At 60.2% G+C, this 20,250-nt stretch overlaps 3 protein-coding genes across 10 annotated transcripts in view; 1 reads left to right on the top strand and 2 right to left on the bottom strand.

The window, feature by feature from the left end:
- Positions 1-264: 264 nt before the first annotated feature.
- CHRNE (cholinergic receptor nicotinic epsilon subunit) lies at positions 265-5,334 on the top strand. The gene is made up of 12 exons (XM_061174836.1): positions 265-322; positions 588-718; positions 838-882; positions 994-1,103; positions 1,234-1,389; positions 1,691-1,791; positions 2,170-2,370; positions 2,448-2,562; positions 3,866-3,980; positions 4,078-4,264; positions 4,354-4,460; positions 4,576-5,334. The coding sequence occupies exons 1-12, from the start codon at positions 265-267 to the stop codon at positions 4,723-4,725; spliced, it is 1,476 nt and encodes a 491-aa protein (XP_061030819.1). The 3' UTR covers positions 4,726-5,334.
- Positions 2,900-3,673, bottom strand: C19H17orf107 (chromosome 19 C17orf107 homolog). Its single transcript, XM_061176271.1, has 3 exons — positions 3,608-3,673; positions 3,278-3,475; positions 2,900-3,178 (listed from the first exon to the last, which is right to left on the bottom strand). The coding sequence occupies exons 1-3, from the start codon at positions 3,671-3,673 to the stop codon at positions 2,900-2,902; spliced, it is 543 nt and encodes a 180-aa protein (XP_061032254.1).
- Positions 5,335-5,417: 83 nt separating the features above from the next.
- MINK1 (misshapen like kinase 1) overlaps positions 5,418-20,250 on the bottom strand; it is a 50,315-nt gene continuing 35,482 nt past the window's right edge. For 2 of the 8 annotated variants that reach the window (XM_061174828.1, XM_061174831.1), the window contains 28 exons: positions 18,573-18,683; positions 18,064-18,154; positions 17,535-17,665; positions 17,190-17,244; positions 16,971-17,049; positions 16,543-16,718; positions 16,008-16,077; positions 15,428-15,638; positions 13,438-13,554; positions 12,480-12,665; positions 12,111-12,284; positions 11,540-11,800; positions 11,010-11,095; positions 10,742-10,852; positions 10,484-10,596; positions 10,238-10,326; positions 9,716-9,879; positions 9,222-9,327; positions 9,001-9,138; positions 8,701-8,809; positions 8,206-8,373; positions 7,956-8,099; positions 7,618-7,752; positions 7,329-7,429; positions 7,097-7,246; positions 6,852-7,011; positions 6,623-6,762; positions 5,418-6,259 (listed from right to left, as the gene is read on the bottom strand). In XM_061174828.1, the coding sequence (XP_061030811.1) occupies positions 6,176-6,259; positions 6,623-6,762; positions 6,852-7,011; positions 7,097-7,246; positions 7,329-7,429; positions 7,618-7,752; positions 7,956-8,099; positions 8,206-8,373; positions 8,701-8,809; positions 9,001-9,138; positions 9,222-9,327; positions 9,716-9,879; positions 10,238-10,326; positions 10,484-10,596; positions 10,742-10,852; positions 11,010-11,095; positions 11,540-11,800; positions 12,111-12,284; positions 12,480-12,665; positions 13,438-13,554; positions 15,428-15,638; positions 16,008-16,077; positions 16,543-16,718; positions 16,971-17,049; positions 17,190-17,244; positions 17,535-17,665; positions 18,064-18,154; positions 18,573-18,683 (3,660 nt within the window). In that variant the 3' untranslated portion in view covers positions 5,418-6,175. The remainder of the gene's footprint in view (positions 6,260-6,622; positions 6,763-6,851; positions 7,012-7,096; positions 7,247-7,328; positions 7,430-7,617; positions 7,753-7,955; positions 8,100-8,205; positions 8,374-8,700; positions 8,810-9,000; positions 9,139-9,221; positions 9,328-9,715; positions 9,880-10,237; positions 10,327-10,483; positions 10,597-10,741; positions 10,853-11,009; positions 11,096-11,539; positions 11,801-12,110; positions 12,285-12,479; positions 12,666-13,437; positions 13,555-15,427; positions 15,639-16,007; positions 16,078-16,542; positions 16,719-16,970; positions 17,050-17,189; positions 17,245-17,534; positions 17,666-18,063; positions 18,155-18,572; positions 18,684-20,250) is intronic. The other 6 variants (XM_061174832.1, XM_061174833.1, XM_061174830.1 and 3 more) reach the window with 6 other exon arrangements.

Genomic DNA, 20,250 nt, shown 5'->3' with positions numbered 1-20,250 from the left:
GTCATGAGGGGATTGGGTCTGTGGCTGGGGAGCTGGCCGAAGCCCAGGCAAAGGCTGCTGGGATGGGGCAGCTGCCTCTGGAAGAAGCCAAGATGTCCCTGGCTGCCGTAGGGGTAGTAAGAGGATTAGGTGTCAGTCCCTAACCCAGCCCGGAACTAACACCCTCCTCCACTAACAGCCCCCTCCCCCCCACTCACAGCACCCTGGCCTGCCCCGGTCAGAGCCTGCCAAAGCTCAGAATAACTCCAGGGACCAGACAGTGGGATGGCAGGGACTCTGCTCAGCGCCCTGCTCCTCTTGCAGCTCCTCGGTATGGACCAGGGTCGGGGGAAGTGGTCGGACACACACAGGATACTGACATAAAGGGACAGGACAAAGACAGAGACTGAGATATAGACGGAGATACGCTATTTGGTCCCCAGGCACATCACTGGTTCAGGAGACAGACACGGAAAAATACACAGCCTCAGACAGAGACAGACAGAGAAGCAGAGCCATGCAGATCCAGAGGCAGAGAGGAGAGGCTCCTTAGCCTCTCCATTTCCAGTGACCCCGCTGCTTGGCCCCATCCCCAGGCGGAGGTGAAGGGAAGAACGAGGAGCTGCGTCTTTACCACCACCTCTTCGACAACTACGACCCAGGACGCCGGCCAGTGCAGAAGCCTGGGGACACCGTCACCATCACCCTCAAAGTCACCCTGACCAACCTCATCTCACTGGTAAGATACCCCCACCGTCACCCCAAGCGCCATCTCTGACCCTAAAATCCCACTTCTGGTCCCAACCGCTGAGCTCTATCCTAAAGCTGGCTTCCATCATCCTAATCTCCCATCCGCAGAATGAGAAAGAGGAGACCCTCACCACCAGCGTCTGGATTGGAATCGTGAGTGGAGTCTGGGGAACAGTGTGAGGTCTTGTCCAGGGGACCCTTTTCTCCCAAACTCCTCTTGGGCACCAAGGCACACGTCCTTCCGTCCCCCTCCCCCACCCTTAGGACTGGCATGATTACCGACTCAACTACAGCAAGGGCGATTTTGGGGGCATAGAAACCCTGCGGGTCCCTTCAGAACTCGTATGGCTGCCAGAGATTGTGCTGGAAAACAAGTGAGGACGGGGCCAGACTGGAGGGGAAGCCGAGGCCCGGGGGGCTGGGCTGGACCTGGTTGGGGCAGGTTGCTGGGAGGGAGAGGGGGCCACAGATCTGCGCAAACCCTCGGTTTCCCGGAGCCCACAGTATCGACGGCCAGTTCGGTGTGGCCTATGAAGCCAACGTGCTGGTCTCGGAGGGCGGCTACGTGAGCTGGCTGCCCCCGGCCATCTACCGCAGTATCTGCGCCGTGGAGGTCACCTACTTCCCTTTCGACTGGCAGAACTGCTCGCTTGTTTTCCGGTGGGAAGCAGCCCGGACCTTTGTGGGATTACGGGGGCAGGGGGTGGGGCCAGGTGTGTGTTGGGGGGGGACTTCTAATCCGGGGTGGGGCTTTGTGCTGGAGGTGGAGCTAGACATTCGAATGGGGTAAGGCCGCCCTAGCGGGTTAGAAGTAGTTGTAGAAACCCAGGTGTGGAGGCGAGGCCTGGGTTGCCGGGTGGAGCTTAATTCCCCTGCCAGATCCCTGCTTCCAGGGCGGGGCCTGAGGCTGAGGCCCGAGTCCCAGCCTCTGGGGTGGGGGGTCCGGGCTCTGGCTCTGCAGCTCGCAGACATACAATGCAGAAGAGGTGGAGCTCGTCTTTGCTGTGGACGACGATGGTGACACCATCAGCAATATAGATATCGACACTGAGGCCTATACTGGTGAGGCCCCCTCCTCCAAAAAACTCGCTTCTAGAAGGGTCCAGAGAGGGGACTTGCAGAGTGGGGCTGCCCCAAGCCATCGATGCTGGGATTGACTTTGGCAACCCTGCTTTTAACTTGACCCTTTCCTGAAATCATTCTTGATCGTCGGACTAGTCCAGCTTCCTCGCTTGTGGTGGTTCCCTAATCTCTCTGGGAATGCCCCTTTCTGACCAGCCCAAGCAATCCAGACCACCTGCCCCACCCACCCTTGTCCAGACGGTTTGCATCCTCTCCTCGCCTGGAGTTGCAGGCCCCCCCGCGGTCAGATAGGGGATGGAGAGCAGAGCAGCGCGCCCCACCCCCGAGAGCCAGCTGACCGCGCCTCCCGTCCTGCAGAGAACGGTGAGTGGGCCATCAACTTCTGCCCCGGGGTGATCCGCCGCCACGACGGTGGCTCTGCTGATGGTCCAGGGGACACTGAAGTCATCTACACGCTCATCATTCGCCGGAAGCCGCTTTTCTACGTTATTAACATCATCGTGCCTTGCGTGCTCATCTCGGGCCTAGTGCTGCTCGCCTATTTCCTGCCGGCACAGGGTATGGAGTCGCCCAGACCCCAAACCCGGGCTCCCTCCTGGGGGGCGGGGCCTGCTCTCACCAGGCACTCCCTCCAGCCGGCGGCCAGAAATGCACCGTCTCCATCAACGTCCTGCTCGCCCAGACCGTCTTCTTGTTCCTAATTGCCCAGAAAATCCCAGAGACATCTCTGAGCGTGCCGCTGCTGGGCAGGTGGGGGCAGAGTGGATCCCGGTGATGCCTACGTGGGGCGTGGCCAGTGTGAAGGGCGGAGCCAGACGAGCATGGGGTGGAGCCAAGGGGCTCGTTGGGGAGGGGCGGGCAGGGCCAAAACCTAATGACTCTGGGAGAAGCCTCAGCTGTCTCATCGCCGTCTGGGCTTTATTTGGACGCGGGGCGGGGCTGGGATGGTGGTGGCTTCTCCGGTCCCCCGTACTCCGTACTGCTGCTGGATGCCACCTGGAGGTCTCCGGAGTATCTCTGTTGGGGGCGGGCCGGCTTAGTGCCCACCCCGCCCCGCCGCCTCTGGCCCCCACCTCTCCCCTCATCTTCAACTCACCGGTTCCCCGGGGGTTCCGAGGCCCAGCTGGCGTCGCCACTGTTGCAGGAATGAGGCGGATCCCTGCAGACCTCGTCCACACAGGCATAGCCGCGCCCCCTGGAGCAGAAGCCGGGCGCTTGCGCCTGCCGTAGACCCTGCTTGCTGAGCCCCCTGACCCGCGGCCTGGGCTACCCGGGCCAGGGCTCCACCCGGATCCCCGGCGTCTGGGGCCGGGCCCGGGCCGGCGTCTAGTCGCCGCACCTCCTGCTGCACCCACAGGGCTGAGATCTGCAGCGGGGGTACAGGAGTTGGCGGGGGTGCAGAGGTCCCTGCTCCTGCCGCTCCATCCCCCTTCCCCGCCCCTCCTCAGCACCCCCGGCACCCCACCTCTAACAAGGTGGCCCCGAAGTTCACTACGCTGGCCGCGGCTTCTCTTAGCACCAGCCCCAGGGTGGGCTTCGGGGCGGGCGGCTTCTCTGGCTCTCGCGGCTCCAGGGACTTCGGCTCTCTGAACCGCTGCTCCAGATATTCATGGGCTGCGGCCACAAGTTCCGGGGAAGATAGAAGCGGGGGCTGGAGGGCCACCTGAAAAAGCACAGGGACTGTGGGGTCATCAGGTCCTAGGGCAGAGGTAATGGGGGGGACGCTGGAAACCGTCCCAGAGCGTTTCGAGGTGCCACCCTTGGGGGTGGAGGGTGGGTATTGGCGTAGGCGCACCTCCGTGGAGCTGTGGAAGTGGTAGACCCACAGCAGCGGTTCCAGGGAGCTGGGGGTCCCCTTCATGGTTGCCACCGGTGGTGCGAGGGGAGAGAAGGGCGGGGGGGACGCGTCTGGCCCCGCAGAGGAGTAGCAGCTAAGGGGCGTAACTCCACTCCTTGCGGAGAGGTGCGTTTGTGAGGTCAGAGGACTAGTGGCCCCCTCTGTGGCTCAGGGGAAGTGGGGAGGCTGCGACGTCACGAACTCTGGGCTTCTTAGGTACCTCATTTTCGTCATGGTGGTTGCCACGCTCATTGTCATGAATTGCGTCATCGTGCTCAACGTGTCTTATCGGACGCCCACCACACACGCCATGTCCCCGCGGCTGCGCCACGTAAGCACCGTGTGTGTGGGGGGGCGGCTCCGGCCGGGAGGCGGGGCTTCGAGCTAACCTCCCCGCCGCCCCACCCCGGCCGCCCGCCCGCCCACAGGTCTTACTGGAGCTGCTGCCCCAACTCCTGGGCTCGGGCGCACCCCCCGAGGTCCCCCGGGCCGCCTCGCCCCCAAGGCGGGCGTCGTCCTTGGGCCTACTGCTCCTCGCGGAGGAGCTGATACTGAAAAAGCTGCGGAGCGAGCTCATGTTTGAGGGGCAGAGGTACCGGCACGGGACCTGGACTGGTGAGCAGTGGCCCGAGCGGGCCAACGGGGGTACCTGCAGCGGGAGAGGCTCCTAATCACCCCCCACCCCCCGGGGTCGCTCCCACCAGCTGCCCTCTGCCAGAACCTGGGCGCCGCCGCCCCCGAGATCCGCTGCTGTGTGGATGCCGTGAACTTCGTGGCCGAGAGCACGCGAGACCAGGAGGCCACCGGCAAGGTGAGGCAGGAGCCGGAGAGGCTAGGTGGGGAGCTGCTGGGGGCCTCCGCTCTCCCTGACTCGGAGCAGGCTCCTGCAGCTTTTAGGGACTCAACTTTGCCCGCCCCTTCCCCAGGAGGTGTCCGACTGGGTGCGCATGGGGAAGGCCCTTGACAACATCTGCTTCTGGGCCGCTCTGGTGCTCTTCCTTGTCGGCTCCAGCCTCATCTTCCTCGGGGCCTACTTCAACCAAGTGCCCGAACTGCCCTACCCGCCCTGTATGTAGGCATGAGCCTGCAGCCATGGTGACAAACGTTCCCACCCATCTCCAGGAGGAAATCTGAAAAACAAGTTGCTCCCATTGCTTTATTACGATCCTTTCGTACTGCCAATGATAAATCTGTATTCAGCTTCGCAAGAGTCGTATGTGCACAAGTGTGTAGGTCTGGCCACCGGGCAGACATCAGAAGGAGCTGGCAGATGGTTCAGGCAGGCTGTTGCATGTCAACCCTCCAGAAGGCAAGAACCAACCTCAATTCAGTCTTCCTGACCTCCCAGTTTTTCCTGGACCCCAGCCCCATGTGACCCTCTAGCCCTGTGAGCCTCTAAAAGATCTTTATCCATTTGTTGCCAAACAGGAGAGACACCCCCCCGCCCCCTGCAATGCAGGACTTGCATATAGAGAGGCTAGAGCCAGGCGCCTTCATGGCCTGGCCGGGCTGGAGTGGGTGGAAACCAAATGGCCCCTGTGCAGGGCCCCACATGTTTAAGGCCGAGGATGCCCCGGCCCTCCCTCAGTTGTTTCCTCTAGGTTTTCTTGGCCCAGCAGTGCCCATCCACCCCCTTTCTCCACCAAGGCTCACTCACTGCAGATTCCACCCCACCCTGCCCCCTTCATCCCAGCAATGCTGGCGGGCCCTGGCTAGTACCTAGGATGCTGAAAGAAAACAGAAAAACATAAGGCCTGAAATGGTGGGAGCTGGTTGAATTGTCTTTATTAACAAACGGAGATCTCCAAGGCCACTACATTGAGGAGTGGTGGGGGCAGGGAGGGGCCGGGGCTACTTGCTGCTCACACTATATACAGATGCAAGCAAGGGGGTATGGAGGGTGAGAGCTCCCTGCTCCCTCCCTCCACCAGGGAAGGGCAGAGGCTAGAAGAGACGGGGGTTGGAAAGGGGTAAATGTTTTGGCTGGCGGGGTCCCCCCTCCATTCCCTGGGGTTTGGGGGGAGGGGAATCATTAAAGTGCTTTCAGAAAATGAGGAAATGGTCCCTGCCCCTGGAGTGGCTGGTGACCCCCCTAAAACCTAGGGCCCAGTGACCCCCCCCAGGGTCTGGTACATTCAAGGGGGGAGCCGGCTCCCCTGACGTGCAAATAAAGGGGCCCAGGGCCCTGCCGAGTCAGCAGCAGTGGGGTATGGGGTCCAAGCCCCAAGCACTCTCAAGTGGAGAAAGGGGGGGGTGGGGCTAGGCCCACTCAATTCCTGGTAAGGGGAAGCTGTGCCTCTCCCCAGAAGTTGGGACAGGCACAGTTTTGGGGAGAGAACATGTTGGGGAAGAGGATGGTCACGTGATCACAAAAGCATCAGGGGTCAGAGGTCACGTTCCCAGCAGGCTCCAGTGAATCAAACCAGTAAAAGCAAAGCCCAGGGAGGGAAAAGAAGGGCGGCCCGGGAAGTCTGGGTGTTGGGGGGGAGAGCTGGTCCACGTGGGACAGCCCCGTCCAGGGCCCCGTCACCAGTTCATGATGCAGTTACGGTTCAGGGTCATGAAGTAAACTTGGCTGCTGCCCCCGGAGCGGACTGAGGCAAAAAACACCTGGGTGGGGTAGGAGCAGAAGTCACCAAGGGATGTGGGGTGGGGGGAGCGTCTCAATTAACTGGGAGAAGGGAAAAGAGAGAGCGAGAAACTGCAGAATGGAGTCCCTTAGAGTGCCCCCCATACCCTCCGAAAGGCGGGAACACCTGGGGAAGTGGGCAGCAGGCAGACCTCCCGGGTGAAGGAATCTGGAGAGTTCTCAGAGAGGGAACACGAGGGAAGGGCAAGCTGTGACCAAACAGTGCGCTCCCTGGAGACCTCCTTTCAGGAAGACCCAGAACCACCCCTCTCCCAGCTCTGCCCAGGGGCCCAGGTCCTGGGGGCCCACCCAGTGCAGGAGCCTGGGCCCCTTGTCATTCCCACCTTGTCGTTTCGCTCACACAGGAACTTGAGCCTCTGGGCTCGTTTGTGCATGAAGACCCCGTCAAGGTGGCCCGTCTCCACGGAGCGGATCTCAATGGCTTTCTCACCCCAGCCCATGATCTGGTTGGAGCAGATATAGGCTGGGGGGGAAGGGAGTGGAGGGGCAGTGAGTGGGCTGCAACCCAGCTCGGTCGGGGACACAGGCTTGGAGGGCGGGCACCTCACTCACCGACAGAGGTGGGCATCTCGCCCCACTGCAGCACCACGTCCTTAATGATCCGCCCATACGTGTTGACATAGACGCCCTCGTCCTCGTAGCACAGCAGCATCTCCATGCCATCCGTGTTGGGGAGGAAGATGATGGCATGGGGCGTGATCTGGCTCTGGATCTGGGGAGGAGAAGGTGGGCTGGAGGCCACGAGTCTAGGGCACAGACTGGTGGCCCCAGTCTGTCTGCAGCCCTGCCAAGCTTACGTGCACAGGGATGTAGATGTCATAGCTGTTCCCCGAGTCGACATCCACAGCATGGAAGCCGGCGCTGGAGCCATAGATGACCTTGAGCCTCTGTCCCTCCTCTACCGTCAGGTCCACCAGCAGAGGGCGGTGTGGGAGGTCAGCAAAGGACTATGGAGGACAGAAGAGCTCAGGGGACGCGGGTGGAGGAGCCAGACCTCGGAACAGTGTTGGGGGCTGAGGCTGGGGTTACCTTGAAAGCCATGAATTTGTGGTAAGGTTTGGGGGCCCAAGCATACACCTCCACAGAGTTCTTCAGGGCAATGACCAGGAATTTGATGCGTTCATATTTCACTGGGGGCAGGAAAGAAGAGGGATGCAGGAACTTCCCTTCTTGGGCTGCAGCCCCTCCCACAGGTCTGTCTGTACCCCCAACTGTGTGCCCCCCATCTCTGGCTACAAGGCTTTCTTAGCCCAGGCCCCTGTTTCTTTCTCTTCTCATAAACAAATGTGCCCCGGCCACTGTGTCATGACCTCCTCACCAACACGGTAGTGCCCGCAGCCCTCCATGTCCCCCACAGTGGTCCAGCCCTGCTTCTTCTCCACTTCTGGGTCATTGTGCAGGATCTTGTTCCGGAGCCAGGACAAATAATATACCCGCAGTTTGTTCCTTTTCCCTGAGGGACAGACACACACACACCCCTCATCGGAGGTCCAGCTTCTGCCTCCCCACCGTCCTTCGTGTGCGAACCACGAGGGGTGAGAAAGTGCGGCCCCACCTTCCAGCTCCTGGACCAAGGCTGCCCTCCTCCCAGACTGAAGGTGGTGACGGAGGGCCCAGGGGCTGAGCCCTCCTCCCGGCCCTGCCCTCCACACACACCTGAGATGGTGATGAGCAAGTTGAGTCCCTCCAGCACATCCATTTGCTGGAAGCGTCGCCGCCCGATGAGTCCATACACCTTGCCCTGCCCACTTCGGTCCAGCAACATCAGCCCGTTCTCCGTGCCCACCAGCAGGTTGACCCCTGCAATAGGAGCCCTTGGGCAGATCAGAGGCAGAGCCAGGCCCTCGCCTGACCAGGAGCATGGCGGCACACCAGGCCCCTCTTTTCCTTCCCGGTCCTGGCTTACCCCAAAGGGCCGCACAGAGGATCTCGGAATTGAACCGCTTCTTGTACTTCCGAATCTCGGGGGTTTCGCTGTGGGCCCGGGTGTTGGTGGGGTTCACGTTGACCACAGAGCCTTTCCTCACGTCATACTGCAGCTGATCGAGCCGACTGCCCTCTCCACCCACCAGGGCTGCCAGAAGGACGAGAGGAACAGGCAGTGGGCTGCAGCCCTCTCACCCCGTCTCTCTTTACTTCACACCCCAGAATACTCAGAACGAAAGGGAAAGACTGGAGAACGGAGGAGGCACCTGGAGGAGTTTAAACAGGGCCAGAAGGACTGGCAGAGTCCTCGTTCTGTCATGCGAGTCCCTGGGCCAACACTGAGCATCTTTTCTCTTGAGTCAAGGGGGCCCCTTGGTGCCAGGGCAGGTTCAGGCCACAGGGGAGGCCGTGACCGCTTTGTGAAGCCCAGTCATCAGAGGCCCACCCGTGCCCATCTCCAGATCTCTCATCTCACCTGTGATGGGGATGGTGTCCCCACTGCCTCCAGGCTGGTAGATCCCCAGGTCCACAAACATCGTGAACGAGCTCTTGCCAGGGGCCTTTACCAGCCCACGAGACTGGTACTGCGGGGTGGGGGCGGCAGTGAGGCAGACACACCAGACCCCAGCCCTTGCCCTCCCCCTCCTGTTGTACCCTGCCCAACCAGCTCCCCGGGGCTCCACCCTGCTGACCGCAGCGTCCCCAGCACCCCTGGGTCTCCTGCCCACGGCCAGTGATCTCTTCTCGCCCTGTGGAGCCACCTTCACTGACTTACATCACTGCCTCCATCCTTCAAGGGGGGGCTTTGACCTTTGCTGCTCTCGGTGGGCGAGTGGCTGGGTTGGACCACATCTGGCAGGTTCGTGTAACCGTTGCTATCAGCATGCAGCAGGCTTCGCTCCTCTTCAGGGGTCTAAAGGAACAGAGAGAAGGGGGCCAGTGCTGCGGCCAATGAGGTGCATGGCAGGCTGGGGAAGAACGGGGGGGCCCACTCACGCGCTGGACCACCATGGTGCCACCCCCATAAGGGGTCTGGGTCCCGGCTATCTCCTCCACGTCATGGACCACCATGGTGCTGACGCTGTCTGTGTCTCCATCGCTGCTATGGGAGAGAAGAAGGTCAGGAGGCCCTCCAGGCCCTGCCTGCCACCCAAGTGCCACCCGAGAGCCACAGGGAGCAGACAAGAGCCGGAGGACTGGTGCCTTCAGTGTCTGTTGGAACACGACGCACTCAGCCCTCACCCGGCAGCCCTTGCCCCCTGCCCAGTACTCGGGGAGGGCTGGCCGCACAGAGGCACCTGAAGAGGCCCCCCAACTGACAGGACAGTGAGAGAGAGCTGGGGACACCAGCCCCCAGCCCTGTACCCCGTCCTCTAGGGAAGGCGAGGAAGAACTGACCAGCAGTGATAGCTGGGGACCCATCTCTGGGAAAAGGGAACCACTTTCCCTCAAGCTTGCTGCAACTCCCCCGCCCCCAGGATGCCCCATACCGGCCCCCAGGGGTATCTCTGCTCCCCTCTGACGGTTCGCCGTTGCTCTCCTCCTCGTCGTCCTCGCTGCTCTCCACCTCCTCGCTGGATGACGAGTAGTCCATGGCCTTCTTGGGAGGCCGGGGGGCCTCGTCCAGGGTCCGCTCTTTCAGCAATACAAAATCCTGCAGGGGAGGAGCTGCATGAGGGGAGAGGCGGTGGTACAAAGGAGGCCAGAGGAGGGCAGGGCAACAGGAGGGGCTCCCGCCAGCAGGCCCCTGCTCACTAACCTCACCAATGGCTCGCTTATAGCTCTGGGAGGGGCCGTGGGGGAAGAAGGGCAGCCAGGAAGAGGCAGGAGAGAGGTTAAGAAAGGTTAGTAACTGAGAAGCGCTCCCCTGTTAGCCCACAGACCCTCCAGTCACAGGTTAATGAAGGCCCTGACCCTGGAACCCAGCTCCCTGGGGCTCAAGAGGCTCCACATCAGCCCCAAAGCCCCAAACCGGGAGAAGGCAGGGCCGGAGGTGCCACCCGATGACTTACTGCGGGCCGGCCTGGCCGCGAGCGGTGGTCATCGGGCTTGGCTTTGTTCCCAGGGGAGAGCACGGGGGAGCTGTCCAGTTTGGAGGAGGCTAGAGGTGGCGGGGTTGGGGGAGGAAGGTCACTGACACCGGCACAGGGGGTGGCCTCGAGCCCAGCCTGGTCCCCACCCGGCACCCCCCCCCAGTCGAGAGCAGCCAAAGGCAGGGTCCACCCCGACGAGGCTGCTGTGACGCCCGGCTCACATACCTCCCACCCGGTTCCGCTCCAGTGAGCCAGCCTGGGGGAGGCGCCCGTGAGAGGCGGGGAGGACGCTGTCCGAGCACTCCCAGCCAGGGTCACTCCTCCTGAGGTCAGGGTTACTGTGGGAGGGGCAGAGGCAGGGTCAGGGAGATGGATGTCCCCGCCTGGGGATGCTGAGCTGCACCGCAAAGCGAGCCATCACCAGGGGGAAGCAGATGGCAGAAGTGAGGGTGGGAGTGAGTAGTGGGGGGACAACTCCATTACCTACAAGCGTTGGGCGGGCCAGGGGGCTGAGCGGGGGGCCCTGGAGGCTTGGGGTTGCCCCGCTCTGCCCGCCTTTGCAGATAGATTTGCCAGGCGGAGTTGCTGCGAGGTCTGTGGAGGGAGCACAGGGGTGCCGGGGGCGGGGGCAGGGAGGGGGCTGAGGTGACTGGGTCGGGGCTTGCCCACCCCTAGGTGGGTAACCTGGCAAACTCCCCTCCGCCCCCCACGCCGCTCCCTGGGCTGCCGCCCGCCCGCACCCAGGGGTTACCTGGCACGGACAGCCTGGGCTGGCCGGGACCCTCCAGCCCCACTGGTGTTAAGGGCAGTGGCGATAGATGAGGTCCTCTGAGGCACCTGAGGAGAGAAGAAAGGAGTCAGTGCTCTGTGCTGGGCGCCTGGCGGACACTTGTCCTCATGGAGACCGTGGAAGGGGCTCTCCCCACCTTTATGGAGAAGCAGACTGAGGTCGGGGAAGCTAATGGATTTGTCTAAGGTCACGAAGCTGGGAAACAGCAGAGCTGGGATCTGACCCAGAAAGTCTGGCCCCTGGTGCTCCCCAAACACCCTGGGCACTCTTCCACTCCCACATGCACCATGGAATCACCGGGACACACTCGGGTGGCGGCCCGCCCACCAGACATTGGGTAACACCTGCGGGACGCGCCGTGCTAGACGCCTCGCCCTTCTGTTCCCTTCCAACCCCGAACCCATGTCCACCTCGCCTGCTGCCCACTCGACCTCCGTTCCCCTCCCTTACTATTTCTCTGCCCTTTTCCGGCTCAGCAGGGCTGTCCTTACCTTGGGAGGGGCCTCATTATCAGGCCGGACCCAGGCTGGGGGGTTCGGGCTGGGGCCAGGCCCTTCGGAAGTGGGGTCTGAGTTCTGGCGGATGACGGCTCCTCGGGCACTAGGCGTGGCAGTGGGTGCGGGCACGGCGGGGTCGGGGTCGTGTGAGGCTGGGAAGGCAGCCAGGTTTCGGGTGGGCTGGTCCTGCAGGGACTGGGATCGGGGTACAGGCGCTGCATATGGCTTCAGTGGGACCCGGTGTGCCACCAGGCTCTGCGGGGAGAGACCAGGGAGGGTGGGCTGCCTGCTCTGTGGCACGTCCCCACCTGGGAGCTGGGGCCTGGGCTGGGAGGAAGGGGCAAGTCAAGCCTCTAGCTTCCAATTACCCATTGAAAGGGGCTCCTAGAGCCCAAGAACAGGTAAGACACAGAAACAGATGTGTGCAGCCGCCTGTCTCTGCCCACGTATCCTAAGATCTGTGATCCCTGGCTAAGGGCGTGTGCATGTGTGTACGCGAGATGTAGCTGTGCTGCGTGAGGCCCCCTGCGTCTGCGTGCTAAGACAGGAACAGGGAGAGACTCACCTTGTGTGGTCCCTCCTGGGGCTCCACCGGCCTCTGCATAGGAGGAGTTTGGGAAAGGGGTCCTGGGGGCCCAGGGGAGGCCTGGGGGACGGGGGGCTCAGGCCCTGTGCTGCCTGGCTTGGTCTTGGCCAAGGGAGAGTTCTGCTGCTTGTTCATCCTCGTTCTCTCTTCTACCTGTGATGCAAGAGGATGCCAAGCAGGACAACTTTTGTCCTGTTCTCAAAATCGAGGTCCAGACCTCTGCAGCCCTCCGCTTGCACTGCGTGCCCCTTTCCCCTGCCCAGCGCCCGCCTGTGCGGAAGGACCATGCTTGCAGCTATCAGGCCCCAGGCGGAGGGAGTCTCAGGCAGCAAAGGAGGCAGTGAGTACCTCTCGGGCCCAGGCCGGTTTGTCGGCAGGGTTAATGCCCCGACCGTAATGGTACAGGGGCTTCCTGTCCCCGGGCAGGACTTGCTGCTGCTGCTGCAGGGACTTGAGGTAGGCGTGCTCCTGCTGCAGCTGCCTCTGCAGGCGCTCCGACTGCCGCTGCTCCTCCAGCTGCTTCCGCTTGTATTCCTGGGCCCAAGGGTAGGGAGAGAGGGCTCAGCAGGGTGCAGCCCTGGAAGCTAGAGCAGGCATGCCCTTCCTTTTCTCCAACTGCCTAGAGACGCGATGTCTTCCCTCGATGCTTGGGTGAATCCCTTCCCCTGAAGGGTTCCCATCCCATTCCAGCAGAGACACTCTGAGTACGCATCTTCCCCGAGGAAGCTGGGGACCCCGTTACCAGCAGTAGGGCCTGTTCCTGGAGCAGCTGTTGCTGAAGGATCTCGAGCTGTCGCTGCTCCTCCTCTAGCCTGTGACGGATATACTCCTGGGGGGCGGGGTGGGGGGCAAAGGGCAGGGACAGAGGGAGAGGCAGAGGGGGGCGGCGGCGGCGGCGGAGGAGTTGGCGGACGGGGTCAGTGGGGTGAGGATGAGGAGGAGGCGGGGTAGAGTAATAGAGAAGCCGGGGTGGGGGTGGGATGAGCCCCGCAGAGGGCAGGGAATGAGGAGGAAGCCGGGGTGCAGGCCCCATGAGGGAAGGGGCAGGGGGCAGGGGGCAGGGGTGGGGCAAAGAGATGGGAATGAAGGCACAGAGACAGGAGGAGGGCAGGGAGCCAGGGTGGGGGGTTGAAGGGTGGGAGAAAACAGAGAGAAAGAGTGAAGCTGGAAAAGATAGGAGGAATCTCGGGGTAGGGGAAGAAGGGGGAAGGGGACGGGGGAGCAGGGCAGGCAGGCAGCGGGAGCAGGAGGGGCGGCCCGGCGGGAAGGGGCGTGTCCGGTGTGCGCGAGGGGCGGGGCGCCGTACCTGCTCCCGCTCCGCCTGCCGCCGCTCCTCCTCCCGCCGCAGGGCCTGCATGTCCTCCAGCCGCCGCTGCTGCTCCTTCTCCTGCAGCTTCCGCTGCTCCCGCTCCCGCCGCTGCTGCTGTGGGTGCAGAGACGTGTGGCCTTAAGGGCTGCACCAGACACCGGGACGCGCAGCCCCAGAAGGCGGACCCACCCCAGCCCGCGTCTGGAAAGCGGATCCCTACTGGACAGTGCGGGCTGGTCTCCATCTCACTGGGGATGGAGGTGAGAGAGCGTGGCTTCAACTTGTTTCTACAAACCTACCTACCCTCACATAAGAGCCCACGGGGGCTTGGCTTGCGAGAAACTTCTGTCTAAGGTGGCTGTGGGCTTTGGACCACAGCCGCTGAGAGGTTGACTGCTGCCCTTGGGCGGGCCGAACTGCATAAAACTGTCTCCTATCCACTCCTCCACCAAACAAACAGAACCTAAAGCCAACAACAACCTCCCCGCCCCCCAGCCCCACTCCTGGCCTCTCGAATCTCGGCCCAAAAGCCCAAAGGGAGTGGGCCGTAGTGCTAGCCCTCAGCCACCAGAGGGCACCAGGTTCCCATGCACAGAGAAGCAACTTAGGGACCTGGTCGGCATCCTTAAGTGAATGTGACCTGGGCTACATCACTACTAGCCCAGGTCACATTCACTTAATAACTTTCACAATCTTTCTGCTAAAAAAAAGAAAGAAAAGAAAGGAAGGAAGGAAGGAAAGAAAGAAAGAAAGAAAAAGAAAAAGAAAGAAAGAAAGAAAGAAAAGGAAGGAAGGAAGAAAAGGAAGGAAGGAAGAAAGAAAAAGGAAGAAAGAAAAAGAAAGGGAGGGAGGGAAGGGAAGGGAAGGGAAGGGAAGGGAAAGGAAGAAAGGAAAGAAAGAAAGAAAGACCACAAGCCCTAAGGATCCAGCAGGCCTGCTTCAGGAAACATCTTGGTAGACACAATTTTTGGTTACTCTGCTACCTGAATAAAGTATTTATTAAGAAGAATTTTTACTAGGTTTTCTGCAAATTATTCTTTTTTTCAACAAAGATAGGGGCCCACTTTGGGGATTAGTACATGGGCAGTGTGGATGCTTCCATCTATCTCCTATTGCTTAGATAACTTTTAAATTAAGTTCAGCTCTCCATGAACTCTGGAATCATGTAATTGTTTCAACAAAAAACCCATCATTTAAGGCAAAATTTTAACCAATCTATACACCTCTTCTTCCCCACCATGCCCTGTCCAAAATAAATACATTTAAATATATATGCATACAGATACAAAGTATTTTTTAAGTTGGTGATTTAAAAAACTGCCCCTATTTAAAAATGAGATTCTCAAAAATAAATAAGATTCTCTATAAATTAAAATGAATTTCTCCCACCCACCTCCAATTAGTGCGATTGACAAGCCTGTACAAAGCAAATCTAAGCCCAAAAAACCAAAAGTAAAAGGAGGGTCTTTAGAAGGATCTTCTTCACGTTCAAAGGGGGCAGCTGCAGGGGAGACTGATGCCCAGGGCACTGAAGTGTTCGTACACAGACCCCCAGCTCCCCTGGACTGAAGGTAAAGGAGCAGACAAACCCGGAGTGGAGGTTTACGTGCAGAAACAAGGAGGGGGGACAGTGTGGCTTTTCAGAAAAATCTCTGCTCTGAAGGGACGCTGATGGCACAACCACCCACATAGGGCTGGCGGGTACGCCTAACAGAGGACAGAGCCCTTCTATACAAATCTGAGAGCAAGAGGCTGGGAAGGCCCCTGTCACTCCCTCTTTTCCCTGCTGCCCTAGGGGGACCAGGGGTAGGACCAGTAACCTAGTCAGGAGGCCCTTCCGGGAGGACCCCGCCCCCTCAATACCCTCTGCCCCTCTACGTGCCCCGCCCCCTCAACACCCTCCGCCCCTCTAGTGCCCCGCCCCCTCAACAACCTCGGCCCCTCTAGTGCCCCGCCCCTTCAACGCCGAGCCCCGCCCCAACCCCACCTCCTCAACCCGCCGCCGCTCTTCCTTCTGCTCCTCGATGCGCCGCTGCCGCTGGTGCAGCAGGTGCTTGATGTGCGCCTCTGGGTCTCGCTGTTGCTGCTGCTGCAGCTGCTGCTGCTGCTTTAAAGCCTCCGAGTTGCTCTTGTTCTCCTGCTGGAGCCGGAGGAATTCCCGGCGGAGGGTCGACTCCCCCGGCACATTCATGATGGAGCTGGGTCAGGACCGCACATGGAGGATCGGGGTCAGAGGCCACCCTCATCCCTGGGAGCCCTAAATGGGTGCTTCACCCGACCAGACCAGACGGTCTGCCTCTGGTCACTCCCGGGTGACCACAGACCTGCCCTCCCTCTGCCCCCTTTCAGGCCCCGATTCCTTTAACATCCCAGCCTGCAGCCCTGAGTCCCCCTCGCACACCTCTTGCTCATTCGTTCGTTCCGTTCCATCTCAGCACCCAGGGATTCCATCTTATGCGTCTACCTGTCTGTGCCCACCACCCCCACGCTGAATCCCCAAGCCAAGGACCACTGTTGTCCCCGCAGACGGTAAGCGATGGTCCCCAACCTCCGCCTGCCAAGCCCACCTTGGCTCTCCTTCCTCTCCATGGCTGTCGTCTTCCTCTTCGCTGCCACTGTACTCATATTCTGTCTCCTCTGCAGGGGGGGAGATCACTGCTGTTTCTTCACCCAGTGCCCCAGACCCCACCCTGGGCTAGGGAAACCTTAGATGGGGATAACCAATAAGGTCTGTCTGGATGGCCACGCTCCTGTGTCCCCACCCGCCTCCTTGGAGCAATGGGGTGATGGTGGGTCTCAGGTTTGGGCCTGGACGCAGATGCGGGATTAGACCCCACCGTGGGCGGGATGTGGTGGGAGGTGTACATGCACTCACACATGCACATGCTCAGCACGAGCCCTCACGTGGAAGGCGGACTTAAATCAGGTGGTGACAGAGGAAAAACCCCTCTGGGGTTGGAAGTTTGGGAAAGGAGATCTCCTTGGACAGGGAGAGCTGGGGCTGGAAGGCGGCCTGAAGGGGAGCCAGGAGGAGCCAGGGCTGGTGAAGAGGAGCAGGGGCTGTGTGTATCCCAGACCCGCCACCTCCCCCTGCCCACTGACCTTTCTCGCCTCGTTTCTTCCGGGATCGGTCAATGTGGTCCTTGAGCTGGATGCGGACCTGCCGCTCGGTGGGCTGGTCGCGGATGAACGGGAACTTGAGCAGCTGCTCCGTCGGTGGGCGGCTCAGGTAAGTCTTGATGAGACACGTGTCAATGAAGTCGATGAACTTCTTAGACCTGGAAACGATGGTGGCTCACACTGGGAGGGCCCCCTCGGAAGGGGGGTGATTCCAGGAGGAAGGGGGGATCCACCCTGACTTCCCTCCTGTCTCCCCCGTATCCCAACACCAGGCTCCTGGCTCCCCAGCTGCAGTGACGCCCCCGCCCGCCCCCTCTGCTCTGGTGCAGACCCAAGCCTGGCTGCAGGGGGTGGGGTGGAGGCCTTGTCCGAGGGCCTCCTTCCTAGACGCCAACCCCCCAGAGACCTACCATTTCTTGGACTTGAGCCTGGGTGGCGGGTTCCGGGGGATGAGGAAGAGGGCTCGCATGGGGTGCATGTCACACAGAGCTGGCGCACGGAAGAGACGCAATCAGCCCCTCCCGCCCGGCCAAGAGCCTGGAGTCCTTCTCGCCACAGGCCTCCCGCAACCCACCTCCTCCCTATAGCTCTTTCTGGGCCCTCCCTTCTCTCCCAGGCTCTGCACTTACGGGGGGCTCCCTCTGCCATCTCGATGGCTGTGATTCCTAAAGACCAAATGTCACTCTGTGGAGGCAAGAAAAGAGGGACAGGTGAACGTTCCCGACCACTCTTCCTGGTCCACGCCCTTCCGGAGTCCCCTGTGCTCCAACATGCGCTGTCCTCCAGCTCCCCCACCCTCCCCATCCATACTTTCCCGACCACAAAACGTTCCTCAACCTCTCACTGCTAACACGACCCTAGGTCGTCATTTTGCCCCCCAACCTGCTCAAGCTCCCCCTATTTTCAATCCACCCACTGCCCCCACCTCCTTCCTGCCCTTGGCTGCCTCCACGTGCCTACTCTCTGCTCCGTACCCTGTAATCGTAGGTGGCATCAGGGTTCTCATCACAAGCGATGACCTCGGGGGCCATCCAGTAGGGGGTCCCGATGAAAGTGTTCCGCCTGCCCACGGTGCGGTCCAGCTGCGCGCTCACCCCGAAATCCACTGGGAGGACAGAGGGAGAGGCTGTGATGGAGCACCACGTCTGCTCCCTCGTCTGTGCTGGCGTCCGCGAGTCCTACCTGGCCACTCCCAGCCATCTCTTCACCCCATCAACATCCCAAAGACCCTGACTTAGTCTTCCTGCGTCTGGGGGAAAAACCAAGGTGAAAGGACCAAGGGACAGCATTCCAGGCAGAAGGAGCCAAACAATCCCATCTCCCCAGAGGGGCCTGCACAGCACCTGGGACCTAACAGGGAGCAGGCAAGACAAGTTCTTGGGTGATTTTCAGCAGAAGGAGAGGAGCAAACCTCCCAGCCCATGGGCAGTTTGGACTTGAGCCACTGGAGGGAATGAATAAAGGGGCTCATTCCGTGCTGGAGGTCAGAAGGCGTCGGCGTACCTAGCTTGACCTCGGCATTCTCTGTCAGCAGCACATTCTGCCCCTTGATGTCTCGGTGGATCACCTTGTGGGCGTGGAGATGGGCCAGACCCTGCGGCAGGAGAGGGGGAAGTAGCCTTGGTGTTAGAGGACAAGGATGTGAGCCGAGGGGAGGGCGAGGCATCAGTCTGGTCTGGGCTGGGCTGAGGGAGCTGCCCCTCTCCACCCAGGAGCCCAAGTACAGGCTGAACTTTGCGGGGAGCTTCCTCAGAGTGGTGGCTCTGGAGAATCCAGCTGCAGGGTTGCAGGTGGAGAAGGGGCAGTGCTGGGAAACAGAGGCGCCCATTTCCTCTGAGTGTTCTCCAAGGTTGGCACTCAGCCTTCACCCCCACCAGCATCAGGCCCTCTGCTCCTTCAAGAGGGCACAGTTCCGTCTCCTTCCCCATGCATGCGGGGAGGGTCCACATCCAGGGAGACGCTCCACAGGGGCTGGCCCAGGAGGAGGCGGCGGGGAGGGCCCTGGCACTCACCCGGAGAATCTCCCTGCAGATGTAGGCGATACAGTCCTCCTTCAGGGCGTTCCCTTTCGTGTTCTTCACCAGGTCTGTCACAGAACCAGCACCACAGAACTCCATCACCAGCTATGGTCCCAGGGAGGCACCGGAAGGAAAAGCATCTGTCAGGCAAGGCCTCCTTCCCCTGCCAGGCCCCTGGAGGAGGACTGGAGTCCTTGGGGCCAGAACTGGTATGAGCTGGAGAGCAGGGGCCGTGAGACCCCTCATAAAGGCTACAGAACTTGTTGAGATTAGGGAAGAAAACGGAAGGGGACACAGCTGGGAAAGACAAGGCAGGTGGGCTGAGGGAGGTGGTCTGGGTCCTGAGTAGGAGCCCAAGGAATCCCTAAAATTGTAGACAAAATGATGTGGGTTTGTGCATTTTCCTTGGGGAAGGATCCAAAGCTTTCATCAGATCCTCACTGGGATCCATAAACCCAAAACGGTTAAGAACCACTCCTCTGGAGCAGGGGTCGGCAGTCTATGGCCAGGAAGCTAAGCGTGGTTTTTACATTTTTAAATGGTTGGAATAAAAAATCAAAGAAAGGGGACTTCCCTGGTGGTCCAGTGGTTAACACTCCATGCTTCTACTGCAGGGGGCGTGAGTTTGATCCCTGGTCAGGGAACTAAGATCCCACATGCCACGGCCAAAACAATTTTTTTAATTTTTAAAAAAATCAAATGAAGAACCAGATGAAATTCAAACCTTAGTGTCTTACATAAAGATCTTTGGGAATCCAGTGACACTCCTATTCCCATGTATGCATTATCTATGGCTGAGTTGAGTAGTTGTTGGAAACTTTATGACCCACAGAGCCCCAGATATTTACTAGCTGGCCCTTCACAGAAAAAGTTGGCCAATCCCTGACCGAGAGAGAAGAAAGGGGCTAAGAGTCAGAAGTCCCCAGGTCTGCTAGAGACAAAACAGTGCATGGGGCTACCAAAGAACTGCAGGAGGGAACCTGTGAGACTTCGGCAGAAACTCCGCAAACAGGCAGGGCCAAGGCAGGGAGATGAGAAGAGCTCCCAGCTGGTCTCCTCTAGGGACCCAGAGGCAGCGGCCAAAAAAGTCCCTGGGGATCAGTATGCCTGTCCAAATGTTTTCACTGTACATTTTCTAAAAGCCGCATCTAACGTAAAAAAAAAATGTTGGCTGGGATACATACATTTGTGTGCACACTAGAGGTAATTTGCATACGGCCCGCATCTGGGGCCTCCAACTCCCACAGCAGAGCACAGGGGGAGGGGAGGATGGTGTCCATCAGGTCCACAGCGGGGCACCTGGTCACTAGCGCTCAGCTTCTAGCCCTCAATGATCACCCACTACACACTACCTGACGTGTTACTCACCTTTCTATGTGTGTGTGTGTGTGTGTGTCTCCCCAAAAAAGACTAAGTGCCTTGGAGGCAGGGACCACAAGTCATGACTATCTGTGCAGGGTACATAGAGGGTGCTCAATAAGTACTTGTCTGGCAACCGCTGGGAGGGGGGACCTGGCATGAGCTCCAGCCCTGCAGCCATGGCTGTGCTCCCTTCTGCCCTCTCCTCTGTGCTGGGCTGAGCACCAGAAAGGGTGAGGCTGGGGAATCAGCTGGCACCAGTGCCCAGGCTAGGGAGGGCGATGACTCTTAGGAATGTTCTTGGCCAGGAGGG

Source organism: Eubalaena glacialis, chromosome 19, assembly GCF_028564815.1.
Source record: "Eubalaena glacialis isolate mEubGla1 chromosome 19, mEubGla1.1.hap2.+ XY, whole genome shotgun sequence".
In the NCBI taxonomy this organism is placed as follows: Eukaryota; Metazoa; Chordata; class Mammalia; order Artiodactyla; family Balaenidae; genus Eubalaena; species Eubalaena glacialis.
The sequence above is the reverse complement of the archived record's forward strand: the minus strand, read 5'-3'. Positions and strand labels throughout refer to the sequence as shown.

Bases quoted from the DNA above. Each gene is read 5' to 3' on its own strand.
- CHRNE (XM_061174836.1), top strand. From the start codon at position 265: ATGGCAGGGACTCTGCTCAGCGCCCTGCTCCTCTTGCAGCTCCTCGGT. The intron at 2,563-3,865 runs GTGGGGGCAGAG...TGGGCTTCTTAG, and splicing joins AGCGTGCCGCTGCTGGGCAG to GTACCTCATTTTCGTCATGG. The intron at 4,265-4,353 runs GTGAGCAGTGGC...CGCTCCCACCAG, and splicing joins CCGGCACGGGACCTGGACTG to CTGCCCTCTGCCAGAACCTG.
- C19H17orf107 (XM_061176271.1), bottom strand. From the start codon at position 3,673: ATGAAGGGGACCCCCAGCTCCCTGGAACCGCTGCTGTGGGTCTACCAC. The intron at 3,476-3,607 runs GTGCGCCTACGC...GTGCTTTTTCAG, and splicing joins ACTTCCACAGCTCCACGGAG to GTGGCCCTCCAGCCCCCGCT. The intron at 3,179-3,277 runs GTGGGGTGCCGG...CCCCCGCTGCAG, and splicing joins TCGGGGCCACCTTGTTAGAG to ATCTCAGCCCTGTGGGTGCA.